Here is a 19,880-nt window from a genome sequence, read left to right as displayed (position 1 = left end):
GAAGAACACAATATGGACTTCGTTTCTGATCTGCCTATTGCTCCTGCAAAAATTGGAGTCATTAGGTATTGGAGGCACTTGTAATAAGTGGTTTTAGTTTGTTTTTTTCCCTCACAAATAGGATGCATGTGGCTGTAATTTCTAGTAAAGATGCTAATAAAGTTCTGTCTAATGAAATTGTAGTTAGGTATGGTGTTCCTCCAGACTCATTTCCGGGGCCCCTGCTTTTCCTTTTGTTCATCAATGTTCTGTCTCTGAATATGCCTAAAGTCTTACCTGAACTGTTCACAGATGACACAGGTCTCCTTTTCCAAATCCCACTGACAATCTCTTATGGTTGCCTGTTCTGGAGGTCAGTACATTGGAAAAATTTTCTGATGTAAAAGTGACTCAAAAAGATAATGAAATAGGTGTCTCTTCGAATATTCCCTAAGCTAATTTCTGGGGAATTAAAAATACTGACTTCTCTCTGTATTCATATATTGGAACACACGTTCCAGTGCAAACATCTTCAGAGCCAAACACAACCAGGAAGCTCTATGTAGTATGAAATATGGGCAATGTGATCTACAATATTTGTCCCTATAAGTTTAGGGAAACAGGTATACATTTAGGGATGAAGTTAAGAACTTTTTACCTAACGATAAAGTTAAGAACATTTTACTTACGCACTATTTTTATTCAGTTGATGGACATCTAAAGGCAATTTGTATAAACTCTACTTGGATCTTTATTGCACTTTTGGTAGTATTATAATTCTTATTATTTTCAATGTTACAGTCTTACTTATGTGTTGTATATAAATGTGAAACATAAGTTAGATAATTTTTGTTGGGCTGTGCTATATAATTTATTATTATAGCTTATTATTGTACCTTAAAACATTTCTCTGCCACATTTTTGAATTTATATGGACATGACTTGTCCTACATTCTTTGTACGTTAAACAACATAGGTATCTTGAGATCAAATAAACAAATAACTAAGTACTTATGTTCTCTTCCTCAGCAATTACTGTATAAGCAAAAACAGGTGTCTTGATACTAGATCATGCTCTCTTTGAAATAAGTTTTATCTCTATCAACTGAAAAATGAAATTAAAGAAGTCAGCGGACACAATATAAAAGCAACAAAAATTACGCATTATTCTCAGACATACCTTTCACCACCTTTTCATAATCATTTGGCCACATTGGATCATATTCACCTTCCACATTCCAATCCAAGTCTCTTGATGAGTTATTGCCTTTTCCTTCCTAAAACAATAATGAGTAACACATATACAAATAAATGCATTAGATTTTGGGGTTATTGTGTAACTGGTGATTATCTGTTTACCTTTCCTGAATAGCTGCCAAAACTGGAATTAGAATTTGAATCTTCATCATCCTTTTTAGATTTCAAATCAATGACAGGTGCAAGTATCTGTCCTGATTTGCGGAGAGCATCTCTTCTTGGCTGCAAGGGAAACACACATTGCTTAATTCAAATAAAACACAAACATATTAATGAAAACTTAAACAGAGACTCTCCACTCCTCTTTTCTTATGGTTTACATATAAGATTAGCGAACACAGCAATGCTTAAAAATGGCTGAATATGTATGGGAATTGGACAGAAGTCCTAATCTCCTTCTCCACCCTCCTTCTGTCCATCTACTTCTCCCCCTCCTCTCTCTTCCTCCTTCCTACTTCCCCCCCCCCCCCCCCCCCACTCTTCAACCATGTTTATTGTTATTGCTAATGAAACCTTGAAAGGAAACTGAAGTTGCTTAAAATGAACATGTAAATCGGCTGGGATCATTGGTACATGGGTATGAAAGAGACCTGTCCAGCTGCTGGATCTGTGAGGATAATAGATACAATGACACTATTTCACATAGTTTAAATCTGCAAATGAGTAGGATTTTGAAGTTTCAGATGGTTCAGATTCCATAGTAGTATTCTAATCATATGTCATAAATACAGCTTTCCTGTTTTCTGTTAAGACCAACTGTGAGTTAGGAAGCAAAACGGCATATTTTTGTAAATACAAAACTTGTTGAAAATTATATACTGGGAGAAAGAATATATATGGCAAAAACAATTTGTCTAGTGGTTTAAATGTCCTGCTAACCTAATTAAAACTGCTGTGAGAAGGTAAATGACCTGCACATTTTCACAGCACAGGATTTCCTTATCACAGTCGCTTTTAGCAGAAAATCCGTATATTGTTGTTTTAAGTAACACATGGCTTATGTCTGTTCGAATTTTTATTAGAGTCACAATCTGAAGTAAATTGATCAAGAACTTTTGGAGATTTTTGGAAACAATGTTTACCGCTCCTCTCTTTGTCCAACTCCTACTCCCCCCACCCCTCCCCTCCATTTCCTCCTTCTGCCTCTCTATGTCCATCCTCCCCCCTCTCACTTGAATGTTTATTAGAGCATGGTGTAATAACTTGAATTAAACCAACGAAGACCTTTATCAAGATTTTTGGAAACAATGTCTTTTCTTTGTATAACAGTTTACATATAGATCTTGTAAAACTCCTTTTGCCGTTGACGGGATGTTACATCTTAATCTTCCTGCCTTTCTGTAAGACTCCAAACTTGTTTAGGATCAAAAGTGTCTGCCAGGCTAATCACATTTTAGCCTACATTCAGGACACCAGGTGATACATGGTGTTAACACAATGAAACTCTCACAACTACATACTGTTGAAGAAGAAACACAGAGCACTTCTGCGATGTACATTTTCAGCAGGTTCCACAAAAGCTGAAGGTAGTGACAAACAGTGCCTTTCAAACTGAAGCTGAAGGTGGTTGTTCTGGCAATCATCATCTACTTCCTGTAGGAATATTTCAGGTCTAGGTGCCTATTGATGACTCAATGCACCTGCTTTTCGGTGAGTGGTCTCCTTTAACCAGAACTTACCCACATTTAGATCCTCTTAGTGTGTTATAACATTGTGATTAACTGGAATGAATGGAACAGTAGACAATACAGTTTATAATCCCTGCTGATCCATCATGGACAGGGGACATCGGCTGGTCAAGTAATTATCAATATCAATGACATTCACCAAGAAACATGTCACTGAGATGTTATTTTATTTTGACTATCAGTTTTGGCATTCCACCATGCCATCTTCAGGCCCCATATGCATCTCTCAAAATAAATGATATTGTCATACAGTGCCATATTTTCCTGGATGTCGTTGCTATCAAGTCTTCAAATGAAGCACTCGTGAAACGGTTTGAATTCCGGACATCCAGAAATATATTGCATTGTATGACAATATTGCTTATTTTCAGAGATGCATATGGGGCCTGAAGGTAGCATAAAGGAACGCCTAAACTGGTAGTCAAAATAACATAACATCTCAGTTACATGGATGTTGGCGAATTTCATTGATATTGACAAATACAGTTTATTTGTTATCACTTTAGGTTTATCCGCCTGATATTTCGTCTTATTATTATTATTTTTCTTCCAAAGACTATCATTTAGCATCTCTTCTCATGGCTGCCCTCTTCAGTTCACATCATCCTTCACCTGGTCTCTCCATCTTGTTTAAGGTCTACCAATTGGTCTTCGTCTGTATTGTGTCCATTCTACGGCTCTTCTTGAAAGTCTTTCTGCTCCCTTTCTTTTAACGTGGCCAAACGAGTTAAGCCTATTACTCTCCCTAGTTTCTTTTAGGGGCTTGATCATTCCTTATTCTGTCCCTTTTCATACTACCCAGGAGGGATCATTTCTCATACAGCTTTCTCTGCATCTAACATCTGCTGAACTTCTCATTCTACTTCCTCTGTGATGGTGCTGTTTCTTTCGTCTCTCTCTATCTAATCATGTGTGTGTGGTTTTATGTTTATTTTTAATCACGTCCTTCATATGCTTCTTGGAAGTGTTCTTTCCATACTTTCAAAATTTCTCTCTCCCACATGGGTTTTCCTTCTTTGTTGACGACTTTTGAAGTATTTTCTTTGAGCTGCCTTCAGCTACCTAATATGTTGAATAATATTTTCTTGTCATCATTAAAATTCTCTTCTATTTCTTTTGTGAATTTTTCCCAAGACACCTTCTTAGCTAATGCTATCATTTTCCTTGCTGTTCTGATCAGTTATTTCCATTTGTGTCTGTTATTGTCCATTCTGGTTTTGAACCACTCTCTCCACGTGTAAATTATTTGTCCCTCATAGAAAGCACATTTCTATTTCTTGTATTCCGTTCCGATCTTCCAACATTTTGAATGACTTGCAGATCATGATGTTTGCTTTGGCAGGTATTTTCTAATTTCTAATTATGGCCAATACACAGTAATTAAATTTCAAATAATTTTCTATTCTCTCTGAAATTTCATCCCTGATGTTTATTTCTTAGTTGATTTAATTCCTAGATACCTCAAAGCTTCTACCTTCTTTAATCATTTTTCCACTGCAAGTTAAACCATTTATTTTTCCTGCTGATTTTTATTATTTCACTTTCAACTATCTTTTCATAAATCTTCATGCAGTGGCACAATAGTGCTATTCCTCTGTTAATTCTCGCACAGCCCCTTGTTACCCTTCTTAAATGTAGGTACAATAATTGCCTTTGTCCAATCATCAGGAATCTTTTCATATGTCTACACTATCCTCATTATTCTATACAGGCATGAATTCCGATAGGCCCTGTGGTTTTGATCATTTCCACTATGACGTCATCTGCTCCAGGAACTTCACCATTTTTCATTTCTCATACAACTTTCTCTAGATACAACATCTGCTGATACTTTCTTTCCATTTCCTCTGTGATGGTAATATTTCTTTTGTCTCCCTCTGTTTCATCATGTGTATTTGTTACATCGTGTCCTTCATAAAGCACCTGGAAGTATTCTTTCTGCACTTTCAATACTATTTCTTCCTACCACATGGGTTTTTCCTCTTTTTGGATGCCTTTTTAAGTTTTTCTTTCTGCTTCCTTCTGTTGCCTGATATGTGGTATAATATCTTCTTGTCATCATTAAAATTCTCTTCTATTTCTTTTGTGAATTTTTCCCAAAACATCTTAACTAATGCTACCATTTTCCTTGCTGCTCTGCTTAGTTGTTTTCATTTGTCTCTATTATGTTCCATGCTACATCTGCATACCCTCATTCCAACATGGAGCTTCATTGTGTCTGATTTTTGTTGATGTACTTCCAAATGTTTCTTCTGCTGCCTTGACTAGGGCATGTTTGAACCTCCTCCATTTTTACTCCACAAGTATCCTCTCATCATCAGGAAGTTGTGTCTTATACTTCTCCCTCTATATCCCTGGGTTTCTCTATTTTTGCCTGTCTTTTTTTCCTTCACATGTACATTTTCGGAATTTCTTCAGTGTACCTATCAAAAGTCTGCGTCTCAGTTGAAATTAATGCGTGGAATCACTTTCACTTCTGTGAGGCATCTTCCAAATTCTTCAATTATTATTATACAGTCTATGGTAGATTTCTGTCCCAAATTCAAACTCTATCAGATAAACTTGTGATTATGTCTTATCTTATTCATCCATTAGAAATTATCCATTTCTTTCTCAGACATGTGTCTGGTAATACCTCAACTTCCGCATTTTTGTGATTTTCTCCATTGCTTCCTATGACTGAAGTCTGTACAGGAGGTTCAAGTTTTTAAGCTCTTTCCTTTTGAATGCAAGTTCCGTTTCTTAAACACTGCATCATCTTGCTCGCTGACGTGATTTCTAAGATGAGTTAGTTACACATCTATTATTTTCATTGTTCTCCTCCTTCATGTTCTTTCTGAGCAATGCTGGTTCACTTTAAGAGAGAATGTCTGACATGTTACTTCAGGATCTCTCAAATTACAGTCAGTTCCCGAGTAATCTAAATTCCATCCAATAAATTTTGTATCATTATCTAATCTCTGCAGATTTGTGGTACATTACCATACATTATCAGCCATGTGCCACTGGTAAGAATTGAGATATATTTCATACTAAGATGGTCTGCTTCATACCAATGATAAGCAAGACCTATTTTCTGGATCATGTAGTCACTTGTAAAATCTTTCATCACATACGCAACATGCAGAAGCAGTGATGTGGGAGGACAGAAAAGTGTAATGTTTAAGTATATGTATGTGATATGTATATGTTACAGCACCGCACATAATGTATAAATACATGTAAAAGCAGATAGTTAAATAATAATGGGTATGTTATTATGAATTAATTAACTTGTAATAAAATTTTCTCTCTGTCTCCTCTGAGAAAACAGATCGTGCCTATGTGTATAAGTAAAACAACCAAAAACTGAACTAATTCTACACCTTAAATATCTTGGAGAAATTATCAAAAGTAAATTAAGTGAGACGGAAACATGGAGAAATAGAACCAACAAAATGAAAGCAGCACAGTTTCTAACCTGGTCAATGAATATGAAGAGATGCTTGTCGACAGACACTACAATTTAACAGCATAAAATTGAACTCTCCCAAGAGCTACTTAAGCTTATGAAACCCTCTTCTAAATTAAAAATGAAAGAAGAACTGATCAGCTTCTCAGAACTTTCATTAGAACTAGCATAAATAAAAAAAATACAGAGTCAAGGGGGTCTGGAGAATCCTCCTCAATGAAACTGTCTTTCAAGAGATTGATCCACTCACCAGCATAATGAAGAAGACAAGAATCTCTTATTTCTTTTGCGTCTAGTGAATGCAAGGAAACAAGATTTTACAACAACATGTACTGACGAATCTTAGAAATAAGTCAGGAGGACAATGGATCCGTGATATTCATCAAGAGCTTAAAACTAGTTGGACTCCAGGTACCAGATGTGTAGGACAAAGATAAAATTAACACCCTTTTTGAGAACAACAAATTTTCAGTACAAATGACACATAGAAGGGGTATACAGATATCAGATGGAATGCCATGTGCTGATACCATTACCTGCTTTCTTATTACTCTGTACATATTCTACCACACTGGAATTTACATCCTGTTTGTTGCATGCCACTACTGAATATCAATTCCAATCTGTGTAATAAAGATATCTCTTAACTTAAGATTCAATTATAACTTCTCTGTACTGCAACACTCTTTTCCTCACATCTCATCCATTCAACAATAAATTCAGTAAATTGGGTTTGCAAGCTCCAAATTCTATAATTTTCTATTTTTGTTTAGTTGCTGTTCAGTCCAATGCCACATATTAAGCTACTTCAAATGGAGGTGTGAGTTTAAGCTTCATAATTAAGTGAATGTTCAAACAACTCATGGAAATGTTGCCAGGTAATGCTCCTGACAACTGCTGATATTTCAACAGGTCAGACCTGTGTCATTTTCAAGGCACAAATAAGAGATATCACCGTGCATGGCAACTTAAACCTTTGATGGGTGGAGCCACAAAGGCTTTGAGCTGCCATGTACAGTGCTTCTTGTATCATTTGTGCCTTGAAAATCTATGGTGTGATCATGTGCTGAATTATTAGCTGTCATTAAGGAAGTTAGTCAGTTGCATTCCCCTGATATATTTGAATGCTTTACATAATCTCTTTCTCAAATGAGGAACTCAAAGCTCTGCAGATATATGCTTGTTAAATCAAATGGAGGTACTCAAATCTGTATCTAACAGATGTTTGGATTTGATGTGTTTTACATATAGAATTCTACAATTACGACTTATGCTGTGACTAATACAATTTGCAGTTGTTTAATGTAAGATACATACCAACTGATACCAGAGATCAGTTGATACCGAAAATCTGCCTGAAATGGAAAACAAGGAAAACTGTTACTCCAAGGGCAAATTACTACAGTATGCTATGATTCACCGACAGTTATCTGTTTATGTTCCATAAATCCTAGCACACACGAGGAATGAGACAAACAGTGATAGGCAGATAAACCATGGCACACAGCATCTATAAGGTAGGTATAACAAAAAGTTAGAACTAACACTAATCATACTGATCGTTACAGGCTTACAGATTTTACAAGTCCTAACAAATAAATCTATCACAAAGTTACTAGACTATAATTAACAATAAACACTGAGAGGTTATTCTAAAATACTTATTGAAGTGACAAAACCATCTAATGAGAAAGGATGTATCTCGGCTTCTTAAAACCATTAAGTTCATTCAGAATGTAACAGGTTAAGGTTTTTCTTTTTTTGTGTGTGGGTGAGCGGGGGGATTCGACATGCTAAATTAATTTAATGTATTTTTTCGCATTTGGTGTAGTACTGAGAAGGGTTACTGAAAATATCAGTTTCGATTACGTCTCATTATAAATTACCTTACGAATAGCAAACGCAAACACAGGATAACGCGTACCTCAGTGTCCTGTGTTGCAGCAGGCTATTCCGGAATACCACGATTCCTCGTTCTTACCTGCGTTTGGACAGCCTTCTTCAACTGCAGTTGGGACTGCAGTAACTTTATGCCAGACGACCAGCCGGCAACTTGTTCCGACTTCTGTTTGATTGCATCCATATCATCGTAAAGCGACATTCTTATTTTTGCAACCTGAGATTAATATAAACAACACAATGCAGAACTGTGATACAGCAGGTTATGTCAGTCGGCATTAATTATATATTTTGCCCAGATATCTTCAGTAACAACTGTTATTATGCCGGTAAAATGACAAATCCGTTCCACAACAACACTACAAGAAAAATATTTCACATTTTCTTTAGGTTACAATAACTACCTGACTTGTTGACAAATAAAAAATTCACAGAACTTTACCGTTGTCGCCAGAGATATACAACACAACCATATTGAACATGCGGATGCCACGCTGGTTTCGAAACTTTGGAAACGGGAATAGCATTTCGTTTGTTTTAGCTTATTCGCGTCAACATATCTGAAAGGTGCTTAATTTATGCGGATAGTATTACTGGTCTTTTACCTTTTTTATTAAAAACAAATACACCACAGTAATGGGATTATAATGAAAAAATTTATCTTCTAAGTTAGAAAACAGAAACTAAAACACAAATATTATAACGATCCATCTCAAGGCGAGAAGATGAATCTACAATATGTCTCGTACCGTAAGGAACTTCACTACAGACATTCTTGGAGCTTTTCCTCGAGCACATGGAGCTGAGTCATATGCTATGGCATTCTACGGCATCATCACGAACTACCCGAACGTCCTCCATAAATAAATTTAAAAAAATTGCCTTTTAAATAATAACTAGGGGTACAATAAACAGCCACAGTTGGAATCAGTCAACTCATAAAAATACTTGAGTATAACAAGTTGTAGGATTTTTAAATGATAATGGTACAGCAGGAGATACGACTTGTTACACTGGTAGCTTACTTGAGAGACGCACTCAATCTACAAACGAGAATGCTTTCAAAACAGTTGTGAGTCCCAACCTACAATATGATGGATCCGCACCACATAGAGACAAGAGGATATCGAACATCTAGCATGAACGTTCGCAAATTTGCTTGACACCCGGAAATTCCGAAAAAAAACTGGCTGATGTTTGAAGATAGCCAACTTTCCCGCGAAACCCTACTTACAAAATTTCAAGAATCACTATTGTGCGAAGAATTTAGAAACATACTAAGTAGGGACCCTGAATAAAATCACAGCTCGCAAGGGGTCATTTAAACAGTCGTTCTTTCCACACTCAAACGAAACGAGAAGATATACTATATTTATACAGTCTATACACTATACTTAAGCAGTCATTGTTTCCGCACTCCATACTCAAACGAAACGAGAGAAACGCTAATATTTTGTATAACTGGAGGTATCCAGTATCATATACTTCACAGCTGTTTTCACGATATAGATGCAGATTTGGGGACATGCAATCTTATAGGGAGTTGTGTCACGATTCAGTATCACGCTAAACACACGTGTGCTACGAAGCCTTGCAATGCAGATACTCACTGCCAATGACGAACACTCATATTTCTGTATTGTATGGAGAAGCTGTGCTCTTGCTACGAGTTGCGGACGCTATACAGTAATGCTAGCTTCAAGCTAACGAGAGACGCATTGTTGCAAATGACAATGGGCCGTTTCTTGACCACTGACTTCTGTCAGCAGCAATTTTTACCGTTTGAAAGTGTAAACCGTGGTGTAAAATAGTGACGATGTTACGAAATTCGCATAGAATATGCTAAAGCGCTCCTGGTCAGCAGATAAATAAAGCATAAATATATGATTCAAATGTGAAGGTGAATCTGTAAAAAAAAAAAAAATAAAAAAAAAAAAAAAAAAAAAAGAAGAAGAAGAAGAAGATGGCAAGTCTACTTTCATTCATACGGAAATTATTTTTGCAATTAATTTTGAAGCATGCAATTTTTGAAACGTTTGTTGGTTTTGTTGTTTTATTTGTAAGTATCTGTTTCCCAGATTAAAGCAATGAAATGAAGTTCAGACAAGACTTAGGATGTAAACATGCTTCAAGACTACTTTTTGAGAACATATTCATTTCAGGAAACATTAAAGATATTGAATATTAATACAGTGTGTGCTCTATTGTTTCATGTGTTGTTGAGTTATGTATAGAATACGAATAGATGCCCTTACTGAAGTAAACACAAGGATGTTCGCTTTTATACTGATGTTACCCAGTTACCATTTTTCAGAACCCCTGTGTCTGTAACCAGCAGGCAAATACCGATGTGCAAAATGACACTATGGTCTCAAAGTCACCTACTGAAAATGCTGTAACTGACACAGAGGAAAAAAGGCTTCTAAATAAGTCATGAAATGTTTGAACTGTAACGATTTTACATACTGTGAACTTGTACTGAGTTGCTTTATGGGATATAGATTATTGTATGTAAATGTTACATATGTCTCTAATAGATGGGCATATACTTTAATATTTACTGAGAAAGCTAAATGAAGTAAATACATACTAGTCATGTATAAATATTAAAATTTGCCACAGTGTTTATAATGTAATAATGATATGTTTAATGAGTTTGGCTACAAAACCAATATTTTAGAGGGATGGAAAACATGGTATGCTGACAGAAATAATTCAAACGATTGATTTCTGCAGTTGTAAGAAGCTGTATGCTGTCCTGTACACCTCACCCTATCTTAATAATTTTTCTGTTCAGATACATGCTTTTGATTATTTTTGTTTCAAAATGTATCCTTTATTTCCCTGATTCCATTATACATTTATTTTCAATATGACTGGTTTAATTTAATATTCGATCATCTGCAGAGTATCCATATGGAACAACACATCAGAGTACTGTAGTTCATAGAACTGTGTATTACAGTTTAGATATGACAGGCTGCCCACATACTTACATAGTTCTGAAGCTGACTAAGTACTGATCGAAACTATAACTGATTTGGTTAGTTGATCTCTAACTGTTGGAGCGAGCTGGGCACCGCAGCGTCAGGGGCTACCCCAGCCAACAATGTAATGCGATTTTGTTAACTCTGCAAAGCCTCATCGCTATCACAGCTCTATAGATGGTTACTGGTTTCGTCTGCAGCCCTTAGCGCTTCACACACAACTTTTACATACGACACATCTTCCTAAAGACGAAAACCAAACTTCGATTTACATGTTAAGGTCTGAAGCACATTTGCTAGCCAAGTTAAATATGGCGTCTGGGAAACAACTGTTACAGTTTCTGATTTAGTCAGCACAATCCCTACTTCTCTTCAATCAGACAAGGTATAATAAACAGCTTCAGTCTAACATTTCTACTTATCCTTCACTGTCAGAAAAGTCATTTCGTCCATATTAGACGATTTTTTTTAAAAACAAGACGAACATGACAGCCCAAAAACGTTTAAAAACCTGCTTCGTTTAAATGTGAGAGAAAAGCGATTGCGGAATTGGAAAACAGGCAACTAGGAACAAATTTCCAGAATCGGTTTTGAAGTGTTTACATGACCACTTAGATGCGGTATTGACAAATTGTTTTACGAAATCCGGTTTTGGGAACCCCATGTAAATGGAGTGACAGTCGAATGTTGACAATAGCACTGCGAGCTGTCAGGGATCTTCTTACGCTGTCTTGATAACAAGTATCATGAAAATAAAGGTGCACCTGAGATGGTGAAATATTGGATAAATTTCAAATTTCAACACAGTTGCAGAATCAGTTGTGACGAAATAGTCAGCAATAGTGTGCATATTTATTTTATTAGGAGATCAGTTGTTGTTGTTGTGGTCTTCAGTCCTGAGACTGGTTTGATGCAGCTCTCCATGCTAATCTATCATGTGCAAGCTCCTTCATCTCCCAGTACCTACTGCAACCTACATCCTTCTGAATCTGCTTAGTGTATTCATCTCTTGGTCTCCCTCTACGATTTTTACCCTCCACACTGCCCTCCAATGCTAAATTTGTGATCCCATGATGCCTCAGGACATGTCCTACCAACCGATCCCTTCTTCTAGTCAAGTTGTGCCACAAACTTCTCATCTCCCCAATCCTATTCAATACCTCCTCATTAGTTATGTGATCTACCCACCTAATCTTCAACATTCTTCTGTAGCACCACATTTCGAAATCTTCTATTCTCTTCTTGTCTAAACTATTTATTGTCCATGTTTCACTTCCATACATGGCTACACTCCATACAAATACTTTCAGAAATGACTTCCTGACACTTAAATCTATACTCGATGTTAACAAATTCTCTTCTTCACAAATGCTTTTCTTGCCATTGCCAGTCTACATTTTATATCCTCTCTACTTCGACCATCATCAGTTATTTTGCTCCCTGAATAGCAAAACTCCTTTACTACTTTAAGTGTCTCATTTCCTAATCTAATTCCCTCAGCATCACCCGACTTAATTCGACTATATTCCATTATCCTCGTTTTGCTTTTGTTGATGTTCATCTTGTATCCTCCTTTCAAGACACTGTCCATTCCGTTCAACTGCACTTCCAAGTCCTTTGCTGTCTCTGACAGAATTACAATGTCATCGGCGAACCTCAAAGTTTTTATTTCTTCTCCCTGGATTTTAATACCTAATCCAAATTTTTCTTTTGTTTCCTTTACTGCTTGCTCAATATACATATTGAATAACATCGGGGACAGGCTGCAACCCTGTCTCACTCCCTTCCCAACCACTGCTTCCTTTTCATGCTTCTCGACTCTTATAACTGCCATCTGGTTTCTGTACAAATTGTAAATAGCCTTTTGCTCCCTGTATTTTACCCCTGCCACCTTTAGAATTTGGAAGAGAGTATTCCAGTCAACATTGTCAAAAGCTTTCTCTAAGTCTACAAATGCTAGAAATGTAGATTTGCCTTTCCTTAATCTTCCTTCTAAGATAAGTCGTAAGGTCAGTATTGCCTCACGTGTTCCAACATTGCTACGGAATCCAAACTGATCTTCCCCGAGGTCGGCTTCTACCAGTTTTTCCATTCGTCTGTAAAGAATTCGCGTTAGTATTTTGCAGCTGTGACTTATTAAACTGATTGTTTGGTAATTTTCACATCTGTCAACACCTGCTTTCTTTGAGATTGGCATTATTGTATTCTTCTTGAAGTCTGGGGGTATTTCGCCTGTTTCGTACATCTTTCTCACCAGATGGTAGAGTTTTGTCAGGACTGGCTCTCCCAAGGCTGTCAGTAGTTCTAATGGAATGTTGTCTACTCCCGGGGCCTTGTTTCGATTCAGGTCTTTCAGTGCTCTGTCAAACTCTTCACGCAGTATTATATCTCCCATTTCATCTTCATCTACATCCTCTTCCATTTCCATAATATTGCCCTCAAGTACATCGCTCTTGTATAGACCCTCTATATACTCCTTCCACATTTCTGCTTTCCCCTTTTTGCTTAGAACTGGGTTTCCATCTGAACTCTTGATATTCATACAAGTGGCTCTCTTTTCTCCAAAGGTCTCTTTAATTTTCCTGTAGGCAGTATCTATCTTACCCCTAGTGAGGTAAGCCTCTACATCCTTACATTTGTCCTCTAGCCATCCTTGCTTATCCCTTTTGCACTTCCTGTCGATCTCATTTTTGAGACGTTTGTATTCCTTTTTGCCTGCTTCATTTACTGCATTTTTGTATTTTCTCCTTTCATCAAGTAAATTCAATATTTCTTCTGTTACCCAAGGATTTCTACTAGCCCTCGTCTTTTTACCTACTTGATCCTCTGCTGCCTTCACTACTTCATCCCTCAGAGCTACCCATTCGTCTTCTACTGTATTTCTTTCCCCCATTCCTGTTAATTGTTCCCTTATGCTTTCCCTGAAACTCTGTACTTTCTCAGGTTTAGTCAGTTTATCCAGGTCCCATCTCCTTAAATTCTCACCTTTTTGCAATTTCTTCAGTTTTAATCTACAGTTCATAACCAATAGATTGTGGTCAGAGTCCACATCTGCCCCTGGAAATATCCTACAATTTAAAACCTGGTTCCTAAATCTCTGTCTTACCATTATATAATCTATCTGATACCTTTTAGTATCTCCAAGATTCTTCCATGTATACAACCTTCTTTTATGATTCTTGAACCAAGTGTTAGCTATGATTAAGTTATGCTCTGTGCAAAGTTCTACCAGATGGCTTCCTCTTTCATTTCTTAGCCCCAATCCATTTTCACCTACTATGTTTCCTTCTCTCCCTTTTCCTACTGTCGAATTCCAGTCACCCATGACTATTAAATTTTCGTCTCCCTTCACTATCTGAATAATTTCTTTTATCTCATCATACATTTCTTCAATTTCTTCGTCATCTGCAGAGCTAGTTGGCATATAAACTTGTACTACTGTAGTAGGCATGGGCTTTGTGTCTATCTTGGCCACTATAATATGTTCACTATCCTGTTTGTAGTAGCTTACCCGCACTCCTATTTTTTTATTCATTATAAAACCTACTCCTGAATTACCCCTATTTGATTTTGTATTTATAATTCTGTATTCACCTGACCAGATGTCTTGTTCCTCCTGCCACCGAACTTCACTAATTCCCACTATATCTAACTTCAACCTACCCATTTCCCTTTTTAAATTTTCTAACCTACCTGCCCGATTAAGGGATCTGACATTCCACGCTCCAATCCGTAGAATGCCAGTTTTCTTTCTCCTGATAACGACGTCCTCCTGAGTAGTCCCCACCCGGAGACTAGTGAAAGTACTTGTATAGCAGTTGCTCCTGTTTTGTGATTAATTCAATTACAGATTGCTAAAATAACTGAGCTTTCATTTTGCACTGATTTGAGTATATATTTCAACCTTAGTGTTGCAATGTAGTGTGATTGTTACTGTGTCTGGAACATCTCACATGATCAGTCCTATGTAATTAAAAATAGAAAGGTAATTTGTAGTGATAGACACTCAACTGTTTTTAACAACTGACTGATCAGTTGACTATTTATCCTTCAGTCAGTTTTTCCAGTCAAATGAAAGAACTGAATGAAACTACCCTCTATGGCCATATCATCTGTATGAATGTTTTCAGTCATCCACCTGGCTTAAGTAGTTTCACTCAATTCAAAACAAGTCTTATTCGGTGGTGGCCATTATATGAATGTTTTCACTCACTCATTGAGTTTGAGCACTTTAATTCAATGTGAGACAAACGACTGTTGTGGCCGTGATAACAATGTTTTCAGTCAGTCTCTAGGTTTGGGTGACTTTTTTTCTTTATATACTTTTCAGCCTTTTGGTTATACGTGAACCATGACTAGGGTTTACAACCTTTTTAGATACAAATAAAATATTTTATTTCAAAGACACATGAATAAAAATATATTTCTAAAAATAAAGCATTTTCAAAATGTTTATATTTACTTGCTCAAGTGAGAATTTTCGTACTTGTGACATTAAATATTAATTTTTGGTTGGTTTCAAAAGTTTACTGGTGCTACACTGTAAATTTGTGTATATATAAATCAAAAATTACTTTTTAACACATTTTTATCAGGTCGATTTCTTGTCTGTTTGTTCAGTAAAAATTTTACATTTGATTTTAAACTAACTTCCAGATAAGCTAGAGACTTGAAATTTTCATCATAGCTCATAAATGGATGGCCCTGCAATAATAACTCACTTTAGAGTCTGGTGTGTGGCAAAGGATACTTTTCTTTTCAGTATCCCTGTCTCTTTGGTACAAATTTTGCAACTGGTTTTAAACTAACTTCCCAATAAGCTGAATATTTGAGAGTTTCAATTTAGCTTAGAACTTCTAAATGACAAAGCAGTTAACTGTCTTTCTTTTCTGGTGTGTGGCGGAGAGTACTTGGTGTAAAAGTGCTATTCCCTGTTTTCCTGTTCCAGTTGCAAATGTTTTGCAGTTAAGAACAATTCATGCTAAGCTTCTATGTCAGCTTGATTCTGGCTAATTTGTACGATTGGGGTATTTTAGCGAGATATATGTAGAAGGAAGCAATACATAGGTTGACTCAGTTGAAATAAAACTGCAATAAACCTGAAATTTACCACATGCCTCTGTTTTAACCTCATCAAAATGTTTGAAACTAGTTAAAAAATTTCACACACACAAGATGTAAAGCAAAAAATAACTATTTAAATAAAAATATTTTTAATATAACATGTTTTTCACTTGAAAAGAAAGACTGAATAATTCAGTCACCAAAATGATGTCTCGGTTGCTCCCATAGACTGGTTTCACTCAAAAGAATGATTGAATAATTCAACTGATTCATAAAAAAACTGCCATATGTGTCAATTGTTTTCCAGCAACCAAATTAATCAATTGTTTTCATTCAGTTGTTCCTATCACTAGCAATGTGTAAGTACATAGGAACATTTATCGAATAATTATTTTATTATTTTATGAGAATACTGTTATTATTTAAATAGTTCATAAATTATATAGCACAATATGGCTCCTGTGCTATTATTGTGAAATTACATCAAAATTCGGTATTCCGTAACAGGTTGTATTGACAGTATGTAGACATTCTGCACTGATGTAATGTCTCATTTGTCTCCTTTCAGAACACCTGTGATCGTTTTTGCTTGGAAGCATATAAACAAAAACATAATACAAATATGAAAAAAGCATCATATTTATTGAAATTTCTCTTTTACCACGAATTAGCTCCAGAGTGACATACATCCTTCTGACAGTTCACATGTGATATTTATTGGTGTGTGTAGTACCTAAGTCTGCAAATTTTCATTTAACCTCATTTCATACAACATAGAAAGGGCAGGCAGCTTTGTAATCCAAGGCTCTAATCGTATCAGATACATCAAAGTAGAAGTTTTTAGTGTTCCTCACACCAGTCAAGTTCCTCATGGATAGAAACAATGGTCTAATGGAAGGAAGAGAGATGGTGCCAAAAAATGTACAGGGGAAACATGGACTCATATTTCTGAAGACAATAATGAATGTATAAGTCCAAAGAAGGTCATTACTCAATGATGCATGTCAAATGACTGATGGTGATATTGATGATCAAGTGAGATTTACAGTAAAGCTGGGTTTTAGTTATTTTATACTGGAGGACTTGACGATTCAACATCAAAAAGGAGTTTGAGAAGTGATTCTATTTCACCAAAACTTTTTAAATTAAGTTCATGCACATAAGGAGTAAGTATGAATATTACTAGAGCTGCTTATGTATTGAGATTGTTCTGTTTGCTTTGGCTACAGGAGACCTTTAATGACAGTGGTTGAATACAAGAGAACAGGATCGAAAATTACTGATGTTAAGAGTAAACATTATGTTGTTGGACAAGATGATGACTCATGTACCAAGGGAAATTTTAAGGTACACGCAGCTGGACGAGTGAATTATCATAGAACTCATTAAGGGTATTGGATAGCAAATTTAAAAAATTCTAGATATATCTGCAATGGAAAATCTACAGCTAGTGTATTACAAGCCACAACTTTGACTTTATGAGGGCAAACAATTTATCACTGAGAATAATGAGAAAGGCAAAGAAAATGATTAAATGGTAAAGAAGTGGCAGTGGTTGAAGGTATCAAAGGGATTTAAGAAACTGAAGTGAGGATGGCTAGAAATAAAATATACAGAGGTTACACAAATTTTTGCTGGATTCCTTATGATTAGAAACAACGTTAACCTTTTCTTTGTTTAGTTTAGATTAGTCTATTTTTGTTCATAGATCATATTTTATAATGATTTTAGACCCAGCATGTTCAAAGTTTTATACAAAGTAAATGAAGTGGCCTAAAATTTTATTACTGATGCAGCAAAACAAAATTCTTTAGGAAATAAAAATGGTAACAGATAATCAGTAGCAACCAGATACTATCAATACTATATCGATACAAGAATACTCAGAGAAGACAAAACTTTATACTAATATTATTAATTATAAACACTAATAGCCTGCATTAATTTCTACAACAAGCTTGCAGTCATAAAGAAAATAGACAAATTTATGTATGTATATCATACTGCAGAAAATACTAAGAAATTTATACAAACTGAAAACCTACCTTTAAATCAAATTTGTACTAATACGCAGAACCAGAAATGCAGGTTTCAATTTAATTTTTACGTTCTCTTCTTCTGTATTTTCGGTATTATCCTTGATCTTAATTCTTTTCCACCTCAGGAAATTGGTTTCCACTTGAAAAATGAAGAACAACTCTTTTCCCCTGATATGGAGAAACAAGCTGTATTGGTTGCGGTGTTAAAACCTTTTCTTATTTCCTAATGGTGTCTTTTACCTTTATTTAGGCATCTTCAAACTAACCTACACAAGAAACACAAAAAAATCCTAACAGTATCCTGACAGGATTTAATGCGATTGGATTACCAAGAAGATATTAAACCACTTACTGATATTTGGTAGCGATGGGTATGTGAGACACTATGCATCAAATATCCCAGCAGGTAAATGCCCTTTGTCAAGCTTTAAAAACACTGAACAATGCCCTATAAAACAGAATGGATCAGAAGACGACTGAAAGGCATTTTTTTAAAAAAAAATACATGTAACCTGCTTTGCCACTAAATTGACAGCCCACACCGGAAATAAGAGGGAAGCAGCAGATTATCTTATTATGGCATGTGGTGCAGTCCAGTGCAAACCAAACAGGATCAGACCTAGAGTAAAGCTTTACATCATAAACATTCCAGAAGTATAGTGCATATTCTGGTTGCACACATTCCACTGGATATCAAAACATACAAGACCCCTAACACCAGTGCATGCAACTCTCAGCAGATGGTGTCTGCGGGCTGTGAGCTACGACAGTGTTCAATAGCTGAAACTAGTCATAACAACAAACCATGGCAGTTGTTATAGATGACCGTTTTTCTAAAAAAATGCTGATAAAATGCTTACATTAACATCCAACATTATCAGGGTGAATAAAAATTAAAAATTAAGGTATGTAAAAATGACTTACTATAATGGGAAAGCAAAAGAGAACATAGGGGAACTCCGAGTACCACAATGTCTTTTTTACCTTCTTCTGTGTTAAACATCCACGTAAGAGTTGGAGAAAACCCACAACATCTATAATCGCAAAGGGTGCACCATCCACCACTGGGCTCACCACCACACCACACTTCAGAAAAATAGGATTTGCTGTGTGCATTGACCACATCAACAGTTAAGCACCAATCTCTCGGTATTCACACACTTTCCATAGCAGACGCTCAGGGGCAGGAGAGAGTATCACCTTGGCTATCCACCCATTAACTAATCAGTTTACATGAGAGGAAATAATTGTCCAGTGCAAACCGTCACTGTGGTGTCACCGCCAGATACCACACTTGCTAGGTGGTAGCCTTTAAATCGGCCGTAAGACCCGCGTGTCACCACTATCAGTGATTGCAAACCGAGCGCCGCCACACGGCAGGTCTATTCTAGAGAGACTTCCTAGCACTCGCCCCAGTTGTACAGCCGACTTTGCTAGCGATGGTTCACTGTCTACATACGCTCTCATTTGCAGAGACGACAGTTTAGCATAGCCTTCAGCTAAGTCATTTGCTACG

At 36.3% G+C, this 19,880-nt stretch overlaps 1 protein-coding gene across 4 annotated transcripts in view; it reads right to left on the bottom strand.

Annotated features, from left to right (window-relative positions):
- The window catches only part of LOC124795007 (splicing factor 45), a 96,824-nt gene extending 88,070 nt beyond the window's left edge, over positions 1-8,754 (bottom strand). Inside the window, exons 1-4 of one of the 4 annotated variants that reach the window (XM_047258767.1) lie at positions 8,679-8,754; positions 8,357-8,491; positions 1,339-1,458; positions 1,160-1,256 (exon numbers count right to left, since the gene is read on the bottom strand). In XM_047258767.1, the coding sequence (XP_047114723.1) occupies positions 1,160-1,256; positions 1,339-1,458; positions 8,357-8,476 (337 nt within the window). In that variant the 5' untranslated portion in view covers positions 8,477-8,491; positions 8,679-8,754. The other 3 variants (XM_047258769.1, XM_047258768.1, XM_047258770.1) reach the window with 3 other exon arrangements.
- Positions 8,755-19,880: the final 11,126 nt, after the last annotated feature.

This window comes from Schistocerca piceifrons, chromosome 4, assembly GCF_021461385.2.
Source record: "Schistocerca piceifrons isolate TAMUIC-IGC-003096 chromosome 4, iqSchPice1.1, whole genome shotgun sequence".
Lineage (NCBI taxonomy): Eukaryota > Metazoa > Arthropoda > Insecta > Orthoptera > Acrididae > Schistocerca > Schistocerca piceifrons.
This window is presented reverse-complemented; position numbering and strand designations above follow the sequence as displayed.